The sequence below is a fragment of the Vanessa tameamea genome, chromosome 16 (genome assembly GCF_037043105.1).
Source record: "Vanessa tameamea isolate UH-Manoa-2023 chromosome 16, ilVanTame1 primary haplotype, whole genome shotgun sequence".
Taxonomy (NCBI): Eukaryota; Metazoa; Arthropoda; class Insecta; order Lepidoptera; family Nymphalidae; genus Vanessa; species Vanessa tameamea.
Genome location: NC_087324.1, coordinates 5142812 through 5160481, shown reverse-complemented (window position 1 = coordinate 5160481; position 17670 = coordinate 5142812). Strand labels below are relative to the sequence as shown.

Genomic DNA, 17670 nt, shown 5'->3' with positions numbered 1-17670 from the left:
AGATGTTACATTCAATAATCAACGCATTATGGAATATCCCAATTAGTTCCAAATGCAGTAAAAGTACACACATGTGACATTATCACTATTTTGTCTTATTGTTGTTCGAAAATATGAACCCACACAATTTGGGGAATTTGTTATAATCCGCGCAGTCGCTATTGTTATGCATTGTGGAGTTAGCGGGGATAAAACTGAGGGGTGAAAATTTGATCGAAGCGAATGGCTATTTACGTTATTTCGTAAACTGATCGATCTTAAATATTCACAATGGACTTTTAGTATTATCGGCATGGAAATGGGTTGTAACATTCGTGAAATGTGCTCGCATCGATGTAGTCATTAAGAGGTACTTTGAATAAATTAAGGCGCGGTAAAGTACAGGTGGATGATGCTTTAGGCTAAGAGTGGGATGGGAGTCGCTCAGACCGTAGCGTGGTTTTGAAGAGCGGGCGAGTTATTAATAATCCGCATTCACGAGCCGCACGAGCGCGGCGAGCGACCGGCTTGCGACGACATTCCATCGCATTGTCCCGGCCCGCTCCGCCCGCGACACTTTTGTCTATTCAAAACGATAAATCACAGTCCGCTTCAATGTACGCATTATTTACCTCTAACGACGATCTCGTCGCGCTACATCGATTAATTAGTGTAACACTATAGATAAGATAGTGGGGAAAGCGATCGCTTTCAATTTCCTCTCGAGGGGCACTCGGCGTAAAGTACGCGTTAAGTGCGGACAATCGGAGATAAAACGTGCGAGACAAGACTTGCCCTTAATCCGGTGATCGAAGATTGCGAGAAAACGTTTTGTCGTGGGGTGGCACGGTCCAGTCGGTCCAGTCGGTCGCATTGTTTGGGAGCTAGCTCCTAATTTGATTGCCTCAGACGGACGCGCGCATTAACGTGGGCGAACGCTTGATACGTGGATATCTAATTAAGCCTACGAGATGCTAATAGGATATGGAGTACTTCGTGACGATATTGTTCGGTAGTACATATCTTATCCATTATGTTACTAAAATACCTGACGGATTATGATTCACAGTATAAATATTATAACAAACACTTTAAAATTATCTTTATTTAATAACACTTAATTAGAAGTTCTCTTGATATAACCCGAAATACAATTATAGAACGTTTTATTGCAACCTCATACAAAATAGTAAACCTTATTAGAGACTGATAGGTCGTCGCCACACGCGATGAAAACTTATCCAGACGCAATGTCGTACTCGGTACGACGCGAGAGTTTAAATTGATTGTAATTTGAATGTGTTTTGAACAACTGTGATTGGAGTCAGAAATGTCTTCTGACTTTCATTAGACGTTTACATGGTCATTCCTCTTTGACCTCGCAACGAGTAAGTATGTTTTGTCAACTGACATTTTTGCGGACACAATTATATTATTGGCTTTATTCCTGATTTCTGCTAATATACCTTATATTAGCAGGAATCGCCCAAGGCGAGTTACTTATCTATACCATCGGCCTGATTAATATGCTTATTAAATTATGTCGATGGCAAAACCGAGGCCGGCCAACCTGTAGCTTTAGGGAGTAATTAAATAAATGAACCTTATCCAGAGATTTAATCACCGCCTTTAATTATAACTTTTATACGCAAGCGTTCACGAAACGATGCCTGCAAATCTTAATGTGACACTAATTTATACAAGGTGGTCACAATTTATAAAATTAAACCATATAAAAAAGAAGAAACTACGAGAATTATGAAAACAGTCCATTTGTAAGTGTAACAAATGAATAGGAAACCATTTGTGCTACTGAATTACGCTGTAGCCAAAACAAAACGATCTATTGAAGTCAAGTACTATTGTTGGTGCTGAATGGTAATTGGAATTAGGGTCAAATCTTATTGATTAGCGAACAAAAATTTGTGAACAAATAGCATGGGAGAGTCTGGGATCGTCCGTAACAGCATTAAGCAACTTTGCATATCAATACCCATTTTAATATCGACACGCATCATTACATTTATTTACATTTCCTCAATGTTCGTATGCTGTACTTACATTTCATCCGTACCTGTGAGCCAGTATTCAATAATTATTTAGAGTCGTTAAATATTTATAATGATCTATACGTTACTTACATGTCAATTAATGTGCTGCAAATTGACGTAAAAAACTATCAACTAACAGTTCACCATATACGAACATCAATGTTTAAACATCGACGTGAGCTTACCAAAAGCAGATACCATATTTTTTGCGCTAATCAAATATAATTCACGTTTAATTGTGATTATCAAAAGTAATCCGTTCTATCGTTACTAATTTGGTTAGAATATTATTAGTAAATCCACTTCGAATAACATAACATGTCGAGATGATGTTGAATGACATGAAAATTATATCGGCCCAGTTTTCATATCCTCGTGGTTTTAATCACCCTCTGACCATAACGTGTCGACTAGGTCGGAATCAGTTGCCTAACACGGTCTTAGATTGCGATCCAATTATTTCAATTATAAGAAACATCACAGATAGACGTAATATTTCTGTAATATTACGTTAAATTTAATCGCCTTTACATAACACTAAAATCCGTGTTTCAGCTGTGCACTTTTGTCCCCAGCATAAATTTACCACCAACCGACATTGGAATCTGTTCAAAAGTGTTAAATCGGTTAATATAATGATGATGGATGCCGTCCCGACCAAACAGCACACAGCGGGGGTGTTTTACCCCACTATACAAATAAAATATTTTTATTATTAACTAGTCTTCCATCCTTTTCTTACTCACAAAAGCAGCCAATCAAGCCCTCCCTGTCGAACAATTTAATCGAAATCATATTTCTGTTTTGTCATTATGGTATCACGTTTAGAGAGTTCCTCTCCTTTGTCCCGAGCGTTTGGTTTCTTGTTACCGATGCAGCTTTAGTTTTTGTATTATTTTTTAATATGTTAAACTTGTTCACACTCTTCGGAAATATGAGGCTTTCAAATAATCGATTGATGTTTGATTAAATCCTGCAAAAAAACTGCACATCTACATTGCCATCTGTTGCCAAGTAGTCAAATAGATGTTAGTTTTTCTTGTTCACTTTAATATGTGAATGAAACACTACTAAAAAAAGGTGCAACCGTGTTGGGATCGAGCAATATTGTTTAAAATCTAAGACAGTCGCATATGATTTCCTTTCATCATCACGGCTTTACCTGTGGGGGTTCACAAAAAACACGGCAGGTAGCCCATTTGTTTGTTATTAATTCTCGCGTCGAATCTCGTTTTTTCCTCGGTCGACTGCTTTAATTCTGTAAGAATATTAATTATAATTATAAACGGGGCTCGTCGCGTTCGTTATAAGGTGCTGGAACCTTAAGTTTTGGTTCTAAATTTAAATCTGATCATTTATCATGCGACACTGTCGGTTATCTGTGTTCCGTTTTTTTTTATAACTTTATACTCGGGAGTGGATGCCTGATGAATTACAACCTAAGGCTATGTTTACAGTGATATTAAATTATTAATTTCTTCAATATACAATTAAGGAAAACGACTACAATAATATCAGTGTTATAAGCTGGTAAGTGATTTCCTAGATTTTTATTTTACTAAGATAATTTATAAAGTCTAGTACCGTTTTATATATCATAACTACATTTTAGAATATGAATGTATGTGTTTATATAATTTAAAATATATCATATAGATATAATATATGATATTTAGAAATAAATATGAATATAATGTTACGGTATATGCGCAAGCGCCGTTGACACGTCACCAAGTGAATTATCAGAATACGCCCGCGCACGCTTTCTGAACACGTTAAAGACTAAAAATAATACTTAGCAACTGGATAGTCGTCTACCTTACTGAGTAAATTGTTAAGTAGTGCATAATTATATGACTACATCTATAGTGGACACACATCGTATCCTTTAAACTCTCATTACCTGTTGACCCTTACAACTAAGTTTCAACTACAAAATGGGACGTTAATGATATTTCATAACACAAGTGTGAGTATATTGTTGTCAGTAATCATAAGATTTTGATTGTGATACTACCTCGTGATAAAAACACGCAAGCTCATTAAAAAAGGCAAGAAAATAATAGAAATGACATGACACGTCTATGGAGATGTATATTTAAATTTCATATATATATTTTTTTATATTTAGGTCATAATTTTGCAACGTTATCGCCTATCGATATAATACATACATTACAGTTTTTTTCATGGTGGTACACCGATAGAGCCCACATCAATGTTTATTTTACTTTAACTATTTTTATTCATCATATAATACTTCAACTTTTTGAATTTTTTTAATAGTCTTAATATTACTTTCGACCTTACTTTTTATTTAAAGGAAAATTATATGAAAAAAAAATCGATTTTTAAGTTTTAATTCCGATATTTTTATGTAAATTATGTAACTACACATTACAACTTGTATAGATAATAACTTTGAAATTGTAAATCTGGTTATCTCGCTAGGATTCTTTGTGCGAAAATAAGCAAGCGTAAGGAAATATTGTCCGTGCTAAATAGTTTGATTTTTTTGAGAGCCGAGATGGCATTGAATAGAAAACATCAATCTTAACCGAAGAACGCGTGTTCATAACCGAGCAAGTAACTTAGTTTTGTATTTATAATTCAAATCGTGCTCAGCGGTGAAGGAATACATCGTGAGAAAACCTGCATTCGTTGGATACCCTGCATGTATGAGAGGTCTTCGACGTACACTTCACTTTTTTATACAGAAAGATAAAATATATTTCATTACCTTGACAAAATCCCCAAATGTCTAGAACCATGACCTTACTTTAGTTTTATAATCACGATGTTCAAAATCGTGATCGTGACAAATTGATATTGAAGATCTATAATATCCTTGACTTTAAATTTAAACAATAATATTATTCATTTTGGACTCTACCTTATAGTATTAGGTCATAAACTAGATCAATGTAACCCGGAACCGTTACTTATTTAACTCAATACAGATATATGCAATTCATCTCGCATAGTAAATTATTGTCTCGATACGGTGACTTTAAATGATTTCTTTGAATTTGATTAATTATTAATCTGTTGTCACCTCACACTAAATCACAATTATAACTTAAAACTTAGAGCCAATACTTTTAATGTAAGTATATATTTCATATATTTATTTCAATTAGTAGTATTATAAATTAAGTACATATTTTTTTGTACATAAACTAGTATTGCTAACATTTACTATATTCATTAAATGTTAAATAAAACGTCAAAATTCCGTCGCATATAAAGGAAAACATTTGTGAAAAAATAAATAAAGAAATGGATAAAACACGAAGGTATTTTTCAAATTGAATATTAGATTGAAATTATGTACTCGGGTGGAACTCTCCTCCACCTTTGTTACGCGAATGATATATAAAGCGCGCGCGCATACAAACAGCAATAAGAATTTTAAATTAGCATTCTTTTTGTGTTCCACGCCACCCTAACCTTACCCTCGCTCCACCGTCTTAATAATATGGAGAAATTGAGTTGTTATACACCCTTTTCGGAGGAGGCACGGGTGCAGCGGCACACCTCGAAGAGAAGCCTTTTTGTAATTGAATTTAGATATTCTCTCCCCGTATATAACGACGGGGAGGTGGGACGTTAGTTCCGCGAATAGAATACATATTTTAAAGGATATGAACATCTTGATGTGACAACATTATTTTTTCCTTGCGATTTTTATTACTATTATTCTTGAGAAGTATCAAAGTACTACGTTCAGGAATAAATATAATTAACGATTCGATTATTTATGGACACGTTGAATGTGTAATGTGAAATAGAATGTAACCGAGTAGAAACAGAACGTAATTTGATCGAATTGATTTCAAATGTCCTAATGTAACTGGTCTAACAATGCTTCATCTAAATAGATTCTATTAATTTGATCAGCCTTCCGAGAAGCAACGATAGCATGATACTGCTATGTAATTACAGAAGGCTATTAACATCGTCCGTGTACAAACATGGCGGCTGATTGTGGGTTTCATTTTAATTGCGCACACGCATCCCGATAGCAGCAAGTTAGAGCTCTCATTGATTTTAACCTACAATATTGTTGAAATCGTGGGAATTTTAATTGCTATCGATTTTTGTTGCCCATATGTAAGGAGGTAGATAATACACGAGATAAGGCATTTCCCATCGTCCTTATGTCAATAATAAAATCCATACTATCCGTTACAAATAAATTATAGCAAATGAATTTTTAGAGGAGTATCTATTTATACGAATATGAACGAGTGGAAAGCGCGACTTATTTCAATAATAAAATTAATTGAATCTCAACTTTCTGAACATAAACTTAATGGATGATCGTAGCAATGAAAAATATAACAATCATTCAAATTATCATTAATGACACGTCCTAAGCAACGGGTCGGCGTCACGCTAATCGCCAAGAAATAAGTTTAAGACTAATTCGAGGTCCACCAAATTATAGACGTTCAGAGCGGCGGATGTCGCCGCGGCTTCAGCGGCGCCGGTGCAATCAAAAACCGCACGTCATTGTTTTTTGTGTTACAGCCCCGGGCGCCTTAGGATCCGATCCGACCCCAGCCGCTAATTAATTATTTCACATGTATCGATCATTAATTACGTACGACGCTCCGACCGATACCGTCCACCCGTTATCTTTTAATGACGACCGCCAATTTGTCGGCCATAATTATCTTACAAATCAGACGAACAAAAACCGAATATAATGATTTAAAATTTTAACACGATCGAGGCATTATCCGGCATAACCATTAATAGCAGAAAGCATCGAGATCGAATCAATCTTAATCTTGTACAGAAACGTAATCCAGATTTATTTATGACGGAGCAGCGCGTGTGCTATTATACTCGTCTGCAGCAATTTGCTTCGGAAATTGTCTTAATCGGTCGCTCAAGGGACTATTTATGTATAATTATTTCCAAATTCGACGCTCCGTTTGATGCCTTTCCGCTCTCTTTGAGGTGGTTCGACAAAAAAGTCATCTGTGGTAACAATTAAGCGTCGAAAAAATAGAAATAAGTATCGAAGGGTCCGCAATAATTACAGACGCAAATTGAAGGTTCCTAAGAGCATATCGGGCGAGTGGCGCCTGCCAGGTTACCTGCAGATTCACGCGACGACCATCAAAAACAGATCTTCATTGCACAGACAAATTAGTACACAAAAAATATAATTCGAGAAATAATTCATGAAAACTGTGTAATATTTCTTTAAGCTAAATCTGTGTAGGTAATGCTGATATATTGCAAAGGTCGAAAGTTATAACCGATTATGTTACGTAAGTAATCGTGTGACGAGCAATTTTTTCTGTGACTCATTGATTTTTTTTTAAATAAATGTTGTTTGAAAATGAATCAGAAATTTGTGATATTAATGCGTGGTAAAATAAGATGCGATTTCCGCGCGAAGATTATGAAGAAGGACGATAGGGCTCGAAACATGTCGAGTAATGTTTAAATATAGTAATATTAAATTCTCGAAGATTTTTTCTATTATTATAACATAACAATTTGACGAAATAAACAATGTTTTTATTGCTGTTTAAACTACATAATAAAATACATTTGACAATATTTCAATTTTGGCATGCAAATTTAAATTTGTATTTCATTTTAATTTATATAAACAATGTGAAAGTCGAATTAGACGTTACTAATCGTCGTACAAAATTAGTATTATTCGTCTCATGAGCGCTTTGTAATTACTAACACACACTTTCTGCTATGTCATTGTTTTAAGTAAAATGACTCCTCATTTTAATTACAGCTTTCTCCATTCCATTCGTATCTTGTAAGCAAATAACATACATTTAACGCACACCTAATCGACAGGTAGTAGCAGTCTCTTGATTACTTCTCCTATTTTGATTCATCTCTGCATGTTCAATTTCTATTACTTGATAGTATTCATAATTGAGACGAATGGCTTTCAAAACATCATGACTCATAACTTCAAAGTAACATTTTTCTTCGTCCTAACAAATTTTAGCATTGAAAAACTAACCAATAAAAGTAATTCACAAATGTATCATATATCAAGATTTAATCAGAGCAGATAAAAAAGCCGTTCTCGTAGCTGCAAATGCTTCAATTCTGGCTTATTATCATAAATGGTCGTCTTATTTAGACTCTGATGATGCTTAAACTTTACCATGTAGTAGTCGTCGATACCGTCAGCTTTCCCACGAGTAACAAGACTATTACATACAACGTTATACCAGTTTTCTTGCTATTTATGTAATACGTAAATGGTTGAGTCTAACTCATTTTAATTTTATTTTCCATAAACGTTTTTCGACATTTTCTGTTTGGCAACATACGTTACTCCTTGTTGAATTTAGTCGTTCATTCTTTAATGTGCTTTTACGATATTTTCGTGAAGAAAGCAGGTTAAGGATAATTATTTAGCTGTTCTGCGGTTTCGTGCGCGAGACTGGCGACTTAATGAAGGTCTGCATAATAACCAACGATTATTAATACACACGTAGTTTACCGCGTGTCTTGTTATAGCGTTTTGGTCTCTTATAAGTTTTGCTCTAGCATACTAAGTGCGGATTGGTTTTTTTTTTATATAAATGGAGTCATAAAGTTCAACAGTTCTGCTCATTCTTATCTAAATTTCTGGTTGTCGTTTCGACCAATTTGTATCGTGACAAGTGGAATTCGACTCGTCTTGTTAGATTTTGTACCACATTATGTTTCTAAATATATAAGACCTTTTGTAAGTTAATCAGAATTATTTAAAATATTTATCTGACTGTATTCTTCATAATGTATTAAAAGATTCGGATTAACGTATGAATAAACAGTTATTAGTCGTAATTGAACATCGACAAAAACGGCATTCGTTCCTTCCTATCAATATCATTGTGGGAGCCTCATTAATGAATTGAAAAGCGCACATCTTCATTATGACGGACTTTACAACTATTGTAGGAGAGTAATCCGATGCGGGCGCTTTGTATGTGCGCGTACGCGGAGTGTGCATGTGTTGATTAAAATCCAACTGCAACGCACACGTAGATAAACTACGTTAGTATATCATTTGCACACATGCAATATCTAGTACATTTTCTCACGCTCCCACACACGTAATGAACATAAAATTAGCACTTATACGTATGTATTTGAACTGATTTACGTATGAGTATTTATCAGAAAATGACCAATAAAGACCGCAAGTATCACAGTGTATTAGCTAAAACAATTAACATAAACTGAATGCCTTGATAGTCTCGGCACATGTTACCTTACGTGCTTTAGTTAATAATTTTGCCATTTTGATCATAATTAAAAAAAGGAAATTTTACCAAACTACCATATAGGGCGTTATTAATTAGCACGTATAACTTCTTAGTCAAAAGACTTTTACTACATACACTTGTTTTTATCGATGAAATAATAAAATAAAACTCATTTATTGATTTTTATTTTTGCCACTTGTATATATAACATTAATGGTGTACCAATTTGGTATTCCAATAAGAACTTCAATGAGAATCTAAATTCGACTCTATGAAATATTTGTAAAAAATTGATAACCATTACAGGCCGCTCCCCTCCCGGTAATGACCAGTACTTTGCATATTATTCACACACGTCGAGACTGAGAAATGATCTATAAAATGCGGTTGCAAAGGAAAACCACGACAGTTTCATAATTAAAGACTTTTAACGGCGTCATTTAATGATATACATAATTTTATAATACTACGCAACAAAAAAATTAGTATATTTTCTTTTATAACATTTGTGTTATTTATTTAATATAACGAGTGATTTGGAATGAGTTCGATCGTACAAGGAGCTTCTTTCATACAAAATAACTGTCGTTACAATCAATATTTACAGTGTTATCAAATTTTTGTGTAATATAATTTATCGTTTAATCATGTAAGGGCCGTGCTCGACCGTTGGAAATGCAAACAAGTAAAGGCGTGGCTCTATGTGAATCAAAGAACCATTTCAAGGTCGTCTAATTATTGAAAAAAATATATGTATATCCAAATTTGCATAGTTTATCTATAATATAGACATCCGTTCCAATGTTGTACATATTATTTAGTTTCAACGTTAACACCGATACTCATTATCGGTCGTACATCCTGCAGTTATACACTCATTAGTCAGAGTGATTAGCAAATTGTGAAATATCACTTAGTCAGTCTCTTCGTTTCAAATTAATTTTAAATCTCAAAGAACTAAAATGTCTATCTAGCAGAAAATTATTAAAAATACCTGTTTTGTATATATTGTTAATCATATACTTATTGTTTTGATAAGTAAAATAATTTTTAGGATAGTCTAATAACGTGGTCGCGAATCAGTGCTAGTTATAGGTATATCTATAATTTGCATAATCGAACGCGTTAATCTCAGGAGCTAGGTACCAATCTGATTTGTATAATTATTATTACTTTAGCTCGAACGATATTGGAAAAAAATATTATAATTTCATGCAATGATCCTAATAAATAGAATAGATAATCATAAACTAATATGTAAAATCCAAATTAAATACTGCTAGAATAATAGGGCACATTTAGTTTAACGTGGCGCTCATGAATATTTTCAGCAATCATGTTTTTATTTTTAAATTTACGTCATTAATATTTATCTAAACACTTTCTGTCAATTTAATAAAAATATCGATATAATTTTCAAGTCTTAGGTAGAACATGTAAGTATACCGTTGCTTATAGTTGTGTGTATTTGATAAAGCCTTAGATAACAAAGATGACGGCTTAATCTCGTTTTTTAACAAATTTTTACTCTAGATTACGTAGTATTTATCAAAGTTGTATATCTCTTATTTAGACTCTTAATGCTAATAACTATAAGGAAGACATTCGTAAGATAGCCTGCTTTATAATCGTGAAATCTATGTTTGCCGAGTTCCTATAATATTGGTTGCTTAATTGTAAAAACGTCGTTTTTGACAGCGTGGACAAGCTGTCATTCGGATAAATTGATCACAGTTGTTTGCGCAAATACGAGATAGATAAGCGGTTATTATCAAATATTTTAATTTAACAACACATCACATTTTATTAGTTTTGACTCAAGGAAACGAACGTTTAATCAACCACTGAAAAAAATATTTCCTTTAGAATTTTTGCGTAATCATTTTTAAATTATATTTAGAATAGGTAAATAAAGGTATAGATTTATAAGTTAAAATAAAACAGGAATACAAAAAGTGATTAGCCAATTATAAAAGATCGTCTCCACCTATTTCCGTTTACAATGTTACTCCATACAAATCTACCTATTCAATGGTCACTTTTAGTTGAAACTAGTCCGTGAGAAAATTATTTATGTTAGGTTTACAAATTAAATCAATATAATTACAATGAAATCTTCTTTTTAAAAGACATTCTGAGTTTCTAAAAGTAGTTCTAGTTTATGATAACTTAAGAATAATTTCTATTTGCAGGAGAGCATGTGATGCCGGCCTTTGACGCCCGGCGCCATGCCCACGCCGCTGCAGCCCGGCGGCCCCGCTAGCGGCCCGCCCCCGGAGCGCAAGCGGCGCCGCAAGCGCGACGATCCCCAGAGTTCAGCCGCGCTCGAACCTGACGACGACGACGGCGACATGAGCCCAGAGGAAGAGCCGCGAAACGCTCCCGCGGCCCCAGCGGCGCCAACTCCAGCGCCTTCATCAGCGCCAGCACCCACCTCACCTCCTGCTGCTCCAGACGCAGTTGACCTCACTTCGCGCCGTGACTCCCCACAACTCTCATCCGACGTAGAGCATTTTGATGGAAAGATCGTCTACAATCCTGACGGATCTGCGTACATCATTGAAGACCCAGAAATTTCCGAAGGTGAAACGAGTCTTTCGGACTTGCCAAAAATAGAACCCGGATGTATCGTGGATAGCCGGGACAGCAACGTAGTAGAAAGACAGCTTGACTTTCCACAAATTGCGAGTGCATTCTACGTATCCAGAAATCCTTCCTTGTATGGTGCTCTGTATGGAAGATTAGCAGCGGAGAGAGCGCGGGCGAGGCCCGATGCACCTGTGATGCATAGTTATCGAGTGTTTAGTTTTCGTGGAGGTAAAGACGCTCCTAGACCTCAATCTCCTGTACCAGAGTGTCCTGTTAGCGTGCCAGTGAAACCAATACTAATGTGTTTTATATGTAAATTGAGTTTTGGATATGCTAAGTCTTTTGTAGCCCATGCGCAATCAGACCACAGCTTATCACTTCTCGACTCTGAAAGAGACGCCTTATCAAGAGAAAATGCATCGGCAATTATACAATGTGTCGGTAAAGACAAAGAAGCCCTAGTCTCATTCTTAGAACCAGTTGGAGCAGCTGCGCCACGTGCTTCTATTTCAGGCAGCCCTGCCAATATATCTGGATTATCCAGTCCTTCAATAGAAAAACGACAGGATACATTGACTCCAGATAGAGATAATGAATTAATGATTCCCAATGGATCATGCGACGACAGAAGGCCGAGTCCACCTGCATGGAGACCACCAAGATCCATAGCTGAATCTTTAATTCCTCAACATTCCATGATCTCCGTGGCACATCCACATACAATAAATGCTTCCGTACAACCTCGCGCTAGTCCAAACTCATCCCCACCGTTCCAAACAGCGCCGCCAGCTTTCCTATCTGGCACAACAATAGGAGTATGTCCAGATCATCTTGGAGGAAGACCGTCTGGTGCTGATTGTCCGAAGTGCGAGCTTATTTTAAATTCAGGAAGGCTAGGTGGTCCTTTGGCTGGAATGCATAGTAGAAATTCTTGCAAAACATTGAAATGTCCAAAATGTAACTGGCATTACAAGTATCAAGAGACATTAGAAATACATATGAAAGAAAAACACCCAGAAGCTGAAACCAGTTGTATTTATTGTATTGCCGGTCAACCTCATCCACGGTTAGCGCGGGGAGAAACATACACGTGTGGATACAAACCTTACAGATGTGAAGTTTGCAATTATTCGACGACAACTAAAGGCAACTTAAGTATACATATGCAGTCTGATAAGCATCTTAATAATATGCAAGAGTTACAAAATGGTGGCAATCCCGGGGAAAGTAATTTACCACCGGCTCAACATACACCACCAGGAGCACATAAACCTCCCCTACCACATCACTCTCCTTTGGGACAAAAACCGAAACCAACATTTCGTTGCGACGTTTGTAATTATGAAACCAACGTTGCACGTAATCTAAGAATACATATGACATCCGAGAAGCATACTCATAACATGCTTGTTCTTCAACAAAACGTTAAACATATGCAAACATTGTCAGCGTTACACCACAGGCAACAAAGTCAGCAACAGCTTGAAAGCTTATTACATTTCCATGGTGGTGACGCTCCACCACCTAACCCAGAAGCTGCCTTAGCTGATATGGCATACAATCAAGCACTCATGATACAACTTATGACTGGAGGCCCAGGACCATCACCTCCAGAACTAGGAGCCCACTTAGACGTTGGTTTAAATCCAGAAGCAATGGAACCGCCACCAGAGCCAGCAGATCCTGAACCCGAAAGAACCTTCCACTGCTGTATATGCAATTGCTTCTCAACAGATTCTTTAGAAGCTCTAGGACATCATTTAGCACAAGATCGCACAAAGATTAGAGAACAGGAAATATTGGCATTAGTAGCCGGTCATTACGTCTGTAAATTATGTACGTATAAAACAAATCTAAAAGCAAATTTTCAGTTACATTGCAAAACAGACAAACATCTCCAGAGGTTACAACATGTCAATCATGTAAAGGAGGGTGGTCCAAGAAACGAATGGAAATTGAAATTTTGCGGTGGTGTTGGAACTGGTGGTGCGGGAGTAGGGGGAGTACAAGTCAGATGTTGTGCCTGCGACTATTACACGAATTCAGCACATAAGTTGCAACTTCATGCTGCCGGAGCCCGCCATGAAGCAGCTGCTCTTCTGTTGAGACATCTCAGAGAATGTGCTTCTAGGCTACCCCGTGATCGTCCACGCGTTTATCGCTGTGCGTTGTGTGGTTTCGGTGCACCGCATCGCTTACCGCTATTGCAACACGTACGTTCCGTTAAACATTTGCAAATGGAACAAATTCATCAACTTCAACGCCGGTCAGAAGGCAAAGATCCCACCCCAGATGTCGCGGAGCTCTTCCAAGTAATCCCGCAGCCGCCTGAATTGCAAAGCCCCTACGATCAACAAGAAAGTGGTAAGCTAATAAGATTTTTTATTTACTTTTATAATATAGTCATTTAACTAAACTCACACATTCAATTAAAAAAAAATACTTTAGACTAATCTTATGGCCATTGAGTCCGCTCGTTGTCTCCTTTCATGTTTATCAGAGTGGTAATAAGGAAATTGCTACTCGTGTTTGCCACTAATGCCTTACCAACCGTGACTCTCCTATTGTTATTATTATTTCGAATTAACTTCCTCGAGTCATTGTCTCTTTAAGTAACAAGTTTTAATGATATCTAAGATGAGAATAAAACATGGCTAAGTAAAAAATGGTGTCTGCGCAAAAGATATATAAAAACGTGCAGAATGCAATTAGATGCGCGTGCGCCCCTCATACTTTCTTATTAACACTACGAACTAAAGTTAAAAAGAAAGTATGAGTTTGTTACTGAAAACTCTGGAGGCTGGAGAAATACGTTTTATTATATTACTTTCGCGGTAAACACATTTCACAACTTTTATTCTACAAGGCATGAAAATCCCATTAAAATTAATTCAACTAAAACTATTATTGCTTGTCGTATCGATAAAGTAATACTGAACCAACTTATGAATGTGGTTTCGAAACGTCACTATCGGTTTCCAATTTAATACGATTCGTTCCTTAATCAATTTTGAACTGTTTTTTTCTAAATCAGATTTTGTGGATTACGGGAATAAGCAGTATTAATAGTTCCATATTTTAATTCGAGTATATTGCAATAATTTCACACATTAACATTAATGTGTTCTGTTCGTTTTATGAATGCTTCATCAATGATACATAAATGCACGTGACAGTCACTTCGTATCTGATTCGAAAGGCAATCTCCATTTTAAGCGATGAACATTTAGCGAGGAATTCGTAATCACAATAATGAGATAATTACACACGGACCAAAATTTAATTTAAAGCGCGCAACATTAGAACAGGTTTCTTTAATAACGTACGCCTTACACGGTGTCGCCACAGTCGAAGTCGTCATTGGTCGGTTACGACTCCGCCCCGCGAGCGAAGGAGACGGATAGAAGATTTGAATCGAGAACGCGAATTTTCCATAAGTACAGCACGCGGGACAATGACTCGCATTACGTATGTGGCCGTTGCGCATTAAGGATGATTGCCCCCTTGTGATGAGGCTGCTACATCATCTTACAATGTCACCGGCCGCATTGCCCGCAGTATGTTTATGGACACGGCAATACGATAAACTCCGAGAGGAAATTTGCAAGCAATAACACTCAATCTATCTTGTTTGCTTATCACTTATCAATTGCTTACCTTATCAATATATATCAGAGATCTATCCATATTTTTACTTTCTCTTATTCTTATTTATAAAAATAAAAATTTAATGTAAGTATATAAAATGCTATTCCTTGATTGATATTTTGTAATTACTTATTATTAATAAGTATTTTACGTACTATGTAAAACTAATAATACCGTAACCATTACCTACACTAAAATTGGTACGTGTTATATAATTTATTCAAACTTTTAATAGTATTGTATTGTACAAAAAATTCAAAATATAATTATATAAGAGAAACATGTAAATATAATTGTATGTGAGCAAACTGTTCTAATGAGAAAATATGAAATTTTTCATTCCTGAAATAATATAAACATGCACTCGTTGACACTTTAAATGTGTTATCGAAGGTCTAATAATCTGAGAGTCAAATCTTACAAGGTATTTTTATAACGTAAAATCAATAATTCTGTCGTTATTCAATTAAACTCTCAATTGTATCATACATTTAGCAAATTAATATAAATTAAATTAAATTAGTATAAGTACATTAGTACAGACTTAAGAAGATTTATAAGACGAATGACCAAACTAAAAATGATATCGAATATGTAGGCTTTGAATCATTGTAATATTACAATGAATTATATTAAACTACAATAAATCTCCGTAATTAAAAAAAGTTTTTAAGTCTCGAAATTGCAAAATTTTAACGATTCTCCTTTATAAATCGTTCTTACATACTTTATCACTGCTTTTGTTCTATATAGCAGAAATAACACCTGATATAAATAAACATATGCAACTTATATTCATTAGTTACATAAAGCGAAACTCGAAGACTATAAAATATTCAAAAATCTCATTGTATTCCTGACGCCACATTGTAAAAATCCTGACCCAAATCTCGCAAAACAAAACTCACTGCACAATACTTACTTTACGACGCTATAACGATGTGGTGTTTCCTTAGAAAAGACCCTTTGTCCATTGACAAAAAGCGCCAGAGATGGCATTTATGCAGACATAGTCCCTTTACCTGGCCATTGTTCTATGCTCCTACCAGACTTTGGGACGACGATTCAACTTTATAAATAATTACATTCACTGGTCACTCGAGTCCTCGATTAGGGTCAGTTGTATTTTGATTATTATTATAATCCTGATTTACTTATCCGAGCTCCCCTTCATTAGATGTAACGGTTTTAACTGCTTAAAACTATGAAACAGGTTCCCAAACAGGGGACAGACTGGTTTCAGCTGCCTCCGACTGTGAGATAATTTCAAGTTTTAATTAAGAAAAAAATTAAGTTGCTTACTTATGCACATTTATTATGTCTCAAGAAATATACATTTATTTATGTCTGATTAAATATAGATCAATATCTTCATTACAAATGCAGCAGCGAAACGTGTTTGATAACCTGATAACAATTATATATTTTCATTTCGTCTTAATAATCACGATCTTGTACTCTAACGTAATGATAACGACGCCAGTTATTCTTCGATGATACAGATATTAAAGTATACTGTAACGTTAATTTAACGAATCTTGTGGATTTCTCGCATCGGTCGTTTCTTTTACCTTCCTTATTTGAGCGTAAACAATGCGGGCCAGCTTCTTTCACACGCTGCGGCGGACATATCCCTGGTCAAATAATAATTGCACACACACATCCCTTAAATACATAGTCACGTCTCGCTCACACTCATCGTCACGTATGTCGATCATCTGAACGCATTTGATCCGATGCGAAACGAAATATTCGAAACCTTTTGTAATAATGAACAATGATTGTTTGCCCGTCCTGTATCTCCCTTTGTGTGCAAAATTACAATATACTTGTTACGTTAGCGTTAATACATCGTGGATGTGTGCGTACGGGATGGATAGAGCGATACCTTTGTCTTGTCGGGACGTTGCAAACAAAACGAGTCCTACTAATAATATAAAGGAGAAGAATTTTATTTTTAACTTCAATTCAGAAAAGTAACAAACGCTTACATCTAACAATAGTCAGTTTCATTTATAGAAATAATCTTTTTTGTAGATAAATCTCACGTAAACGTAGGTATACTTTGTGTTTAATATATGAACACAGTTAACTGATCACTATCCATTCCATTGGCGGATTTTGTAACGAGAGGTTTGTCGGTGTGTAATTTT

General features: G+C 35.6%; 1 protein-coding gene across 1 annotated transcript in view; it reads left to right on the top strand.

The window, feature by feature from the left end:
* LOC113393897 (zinc finger homeobox protein 3) overlaps positions 1-17670 on the top strand; it is a 110747-nt gene that overhangs the window by 18044 nt on the left and 75033 nt on the right. The window contains exon 2 of the mRNA XM_026631006.2: positions 11473-14233. Coding sequence (XP_026486791.2) covers positions 11509-14233 — 2725 coding nt within the window. The 5' untranslated portion in view covers positions 11473-11508. The remainder of the gene's footprint in view (positions 1-11472; positions 14234-17670) is intronic.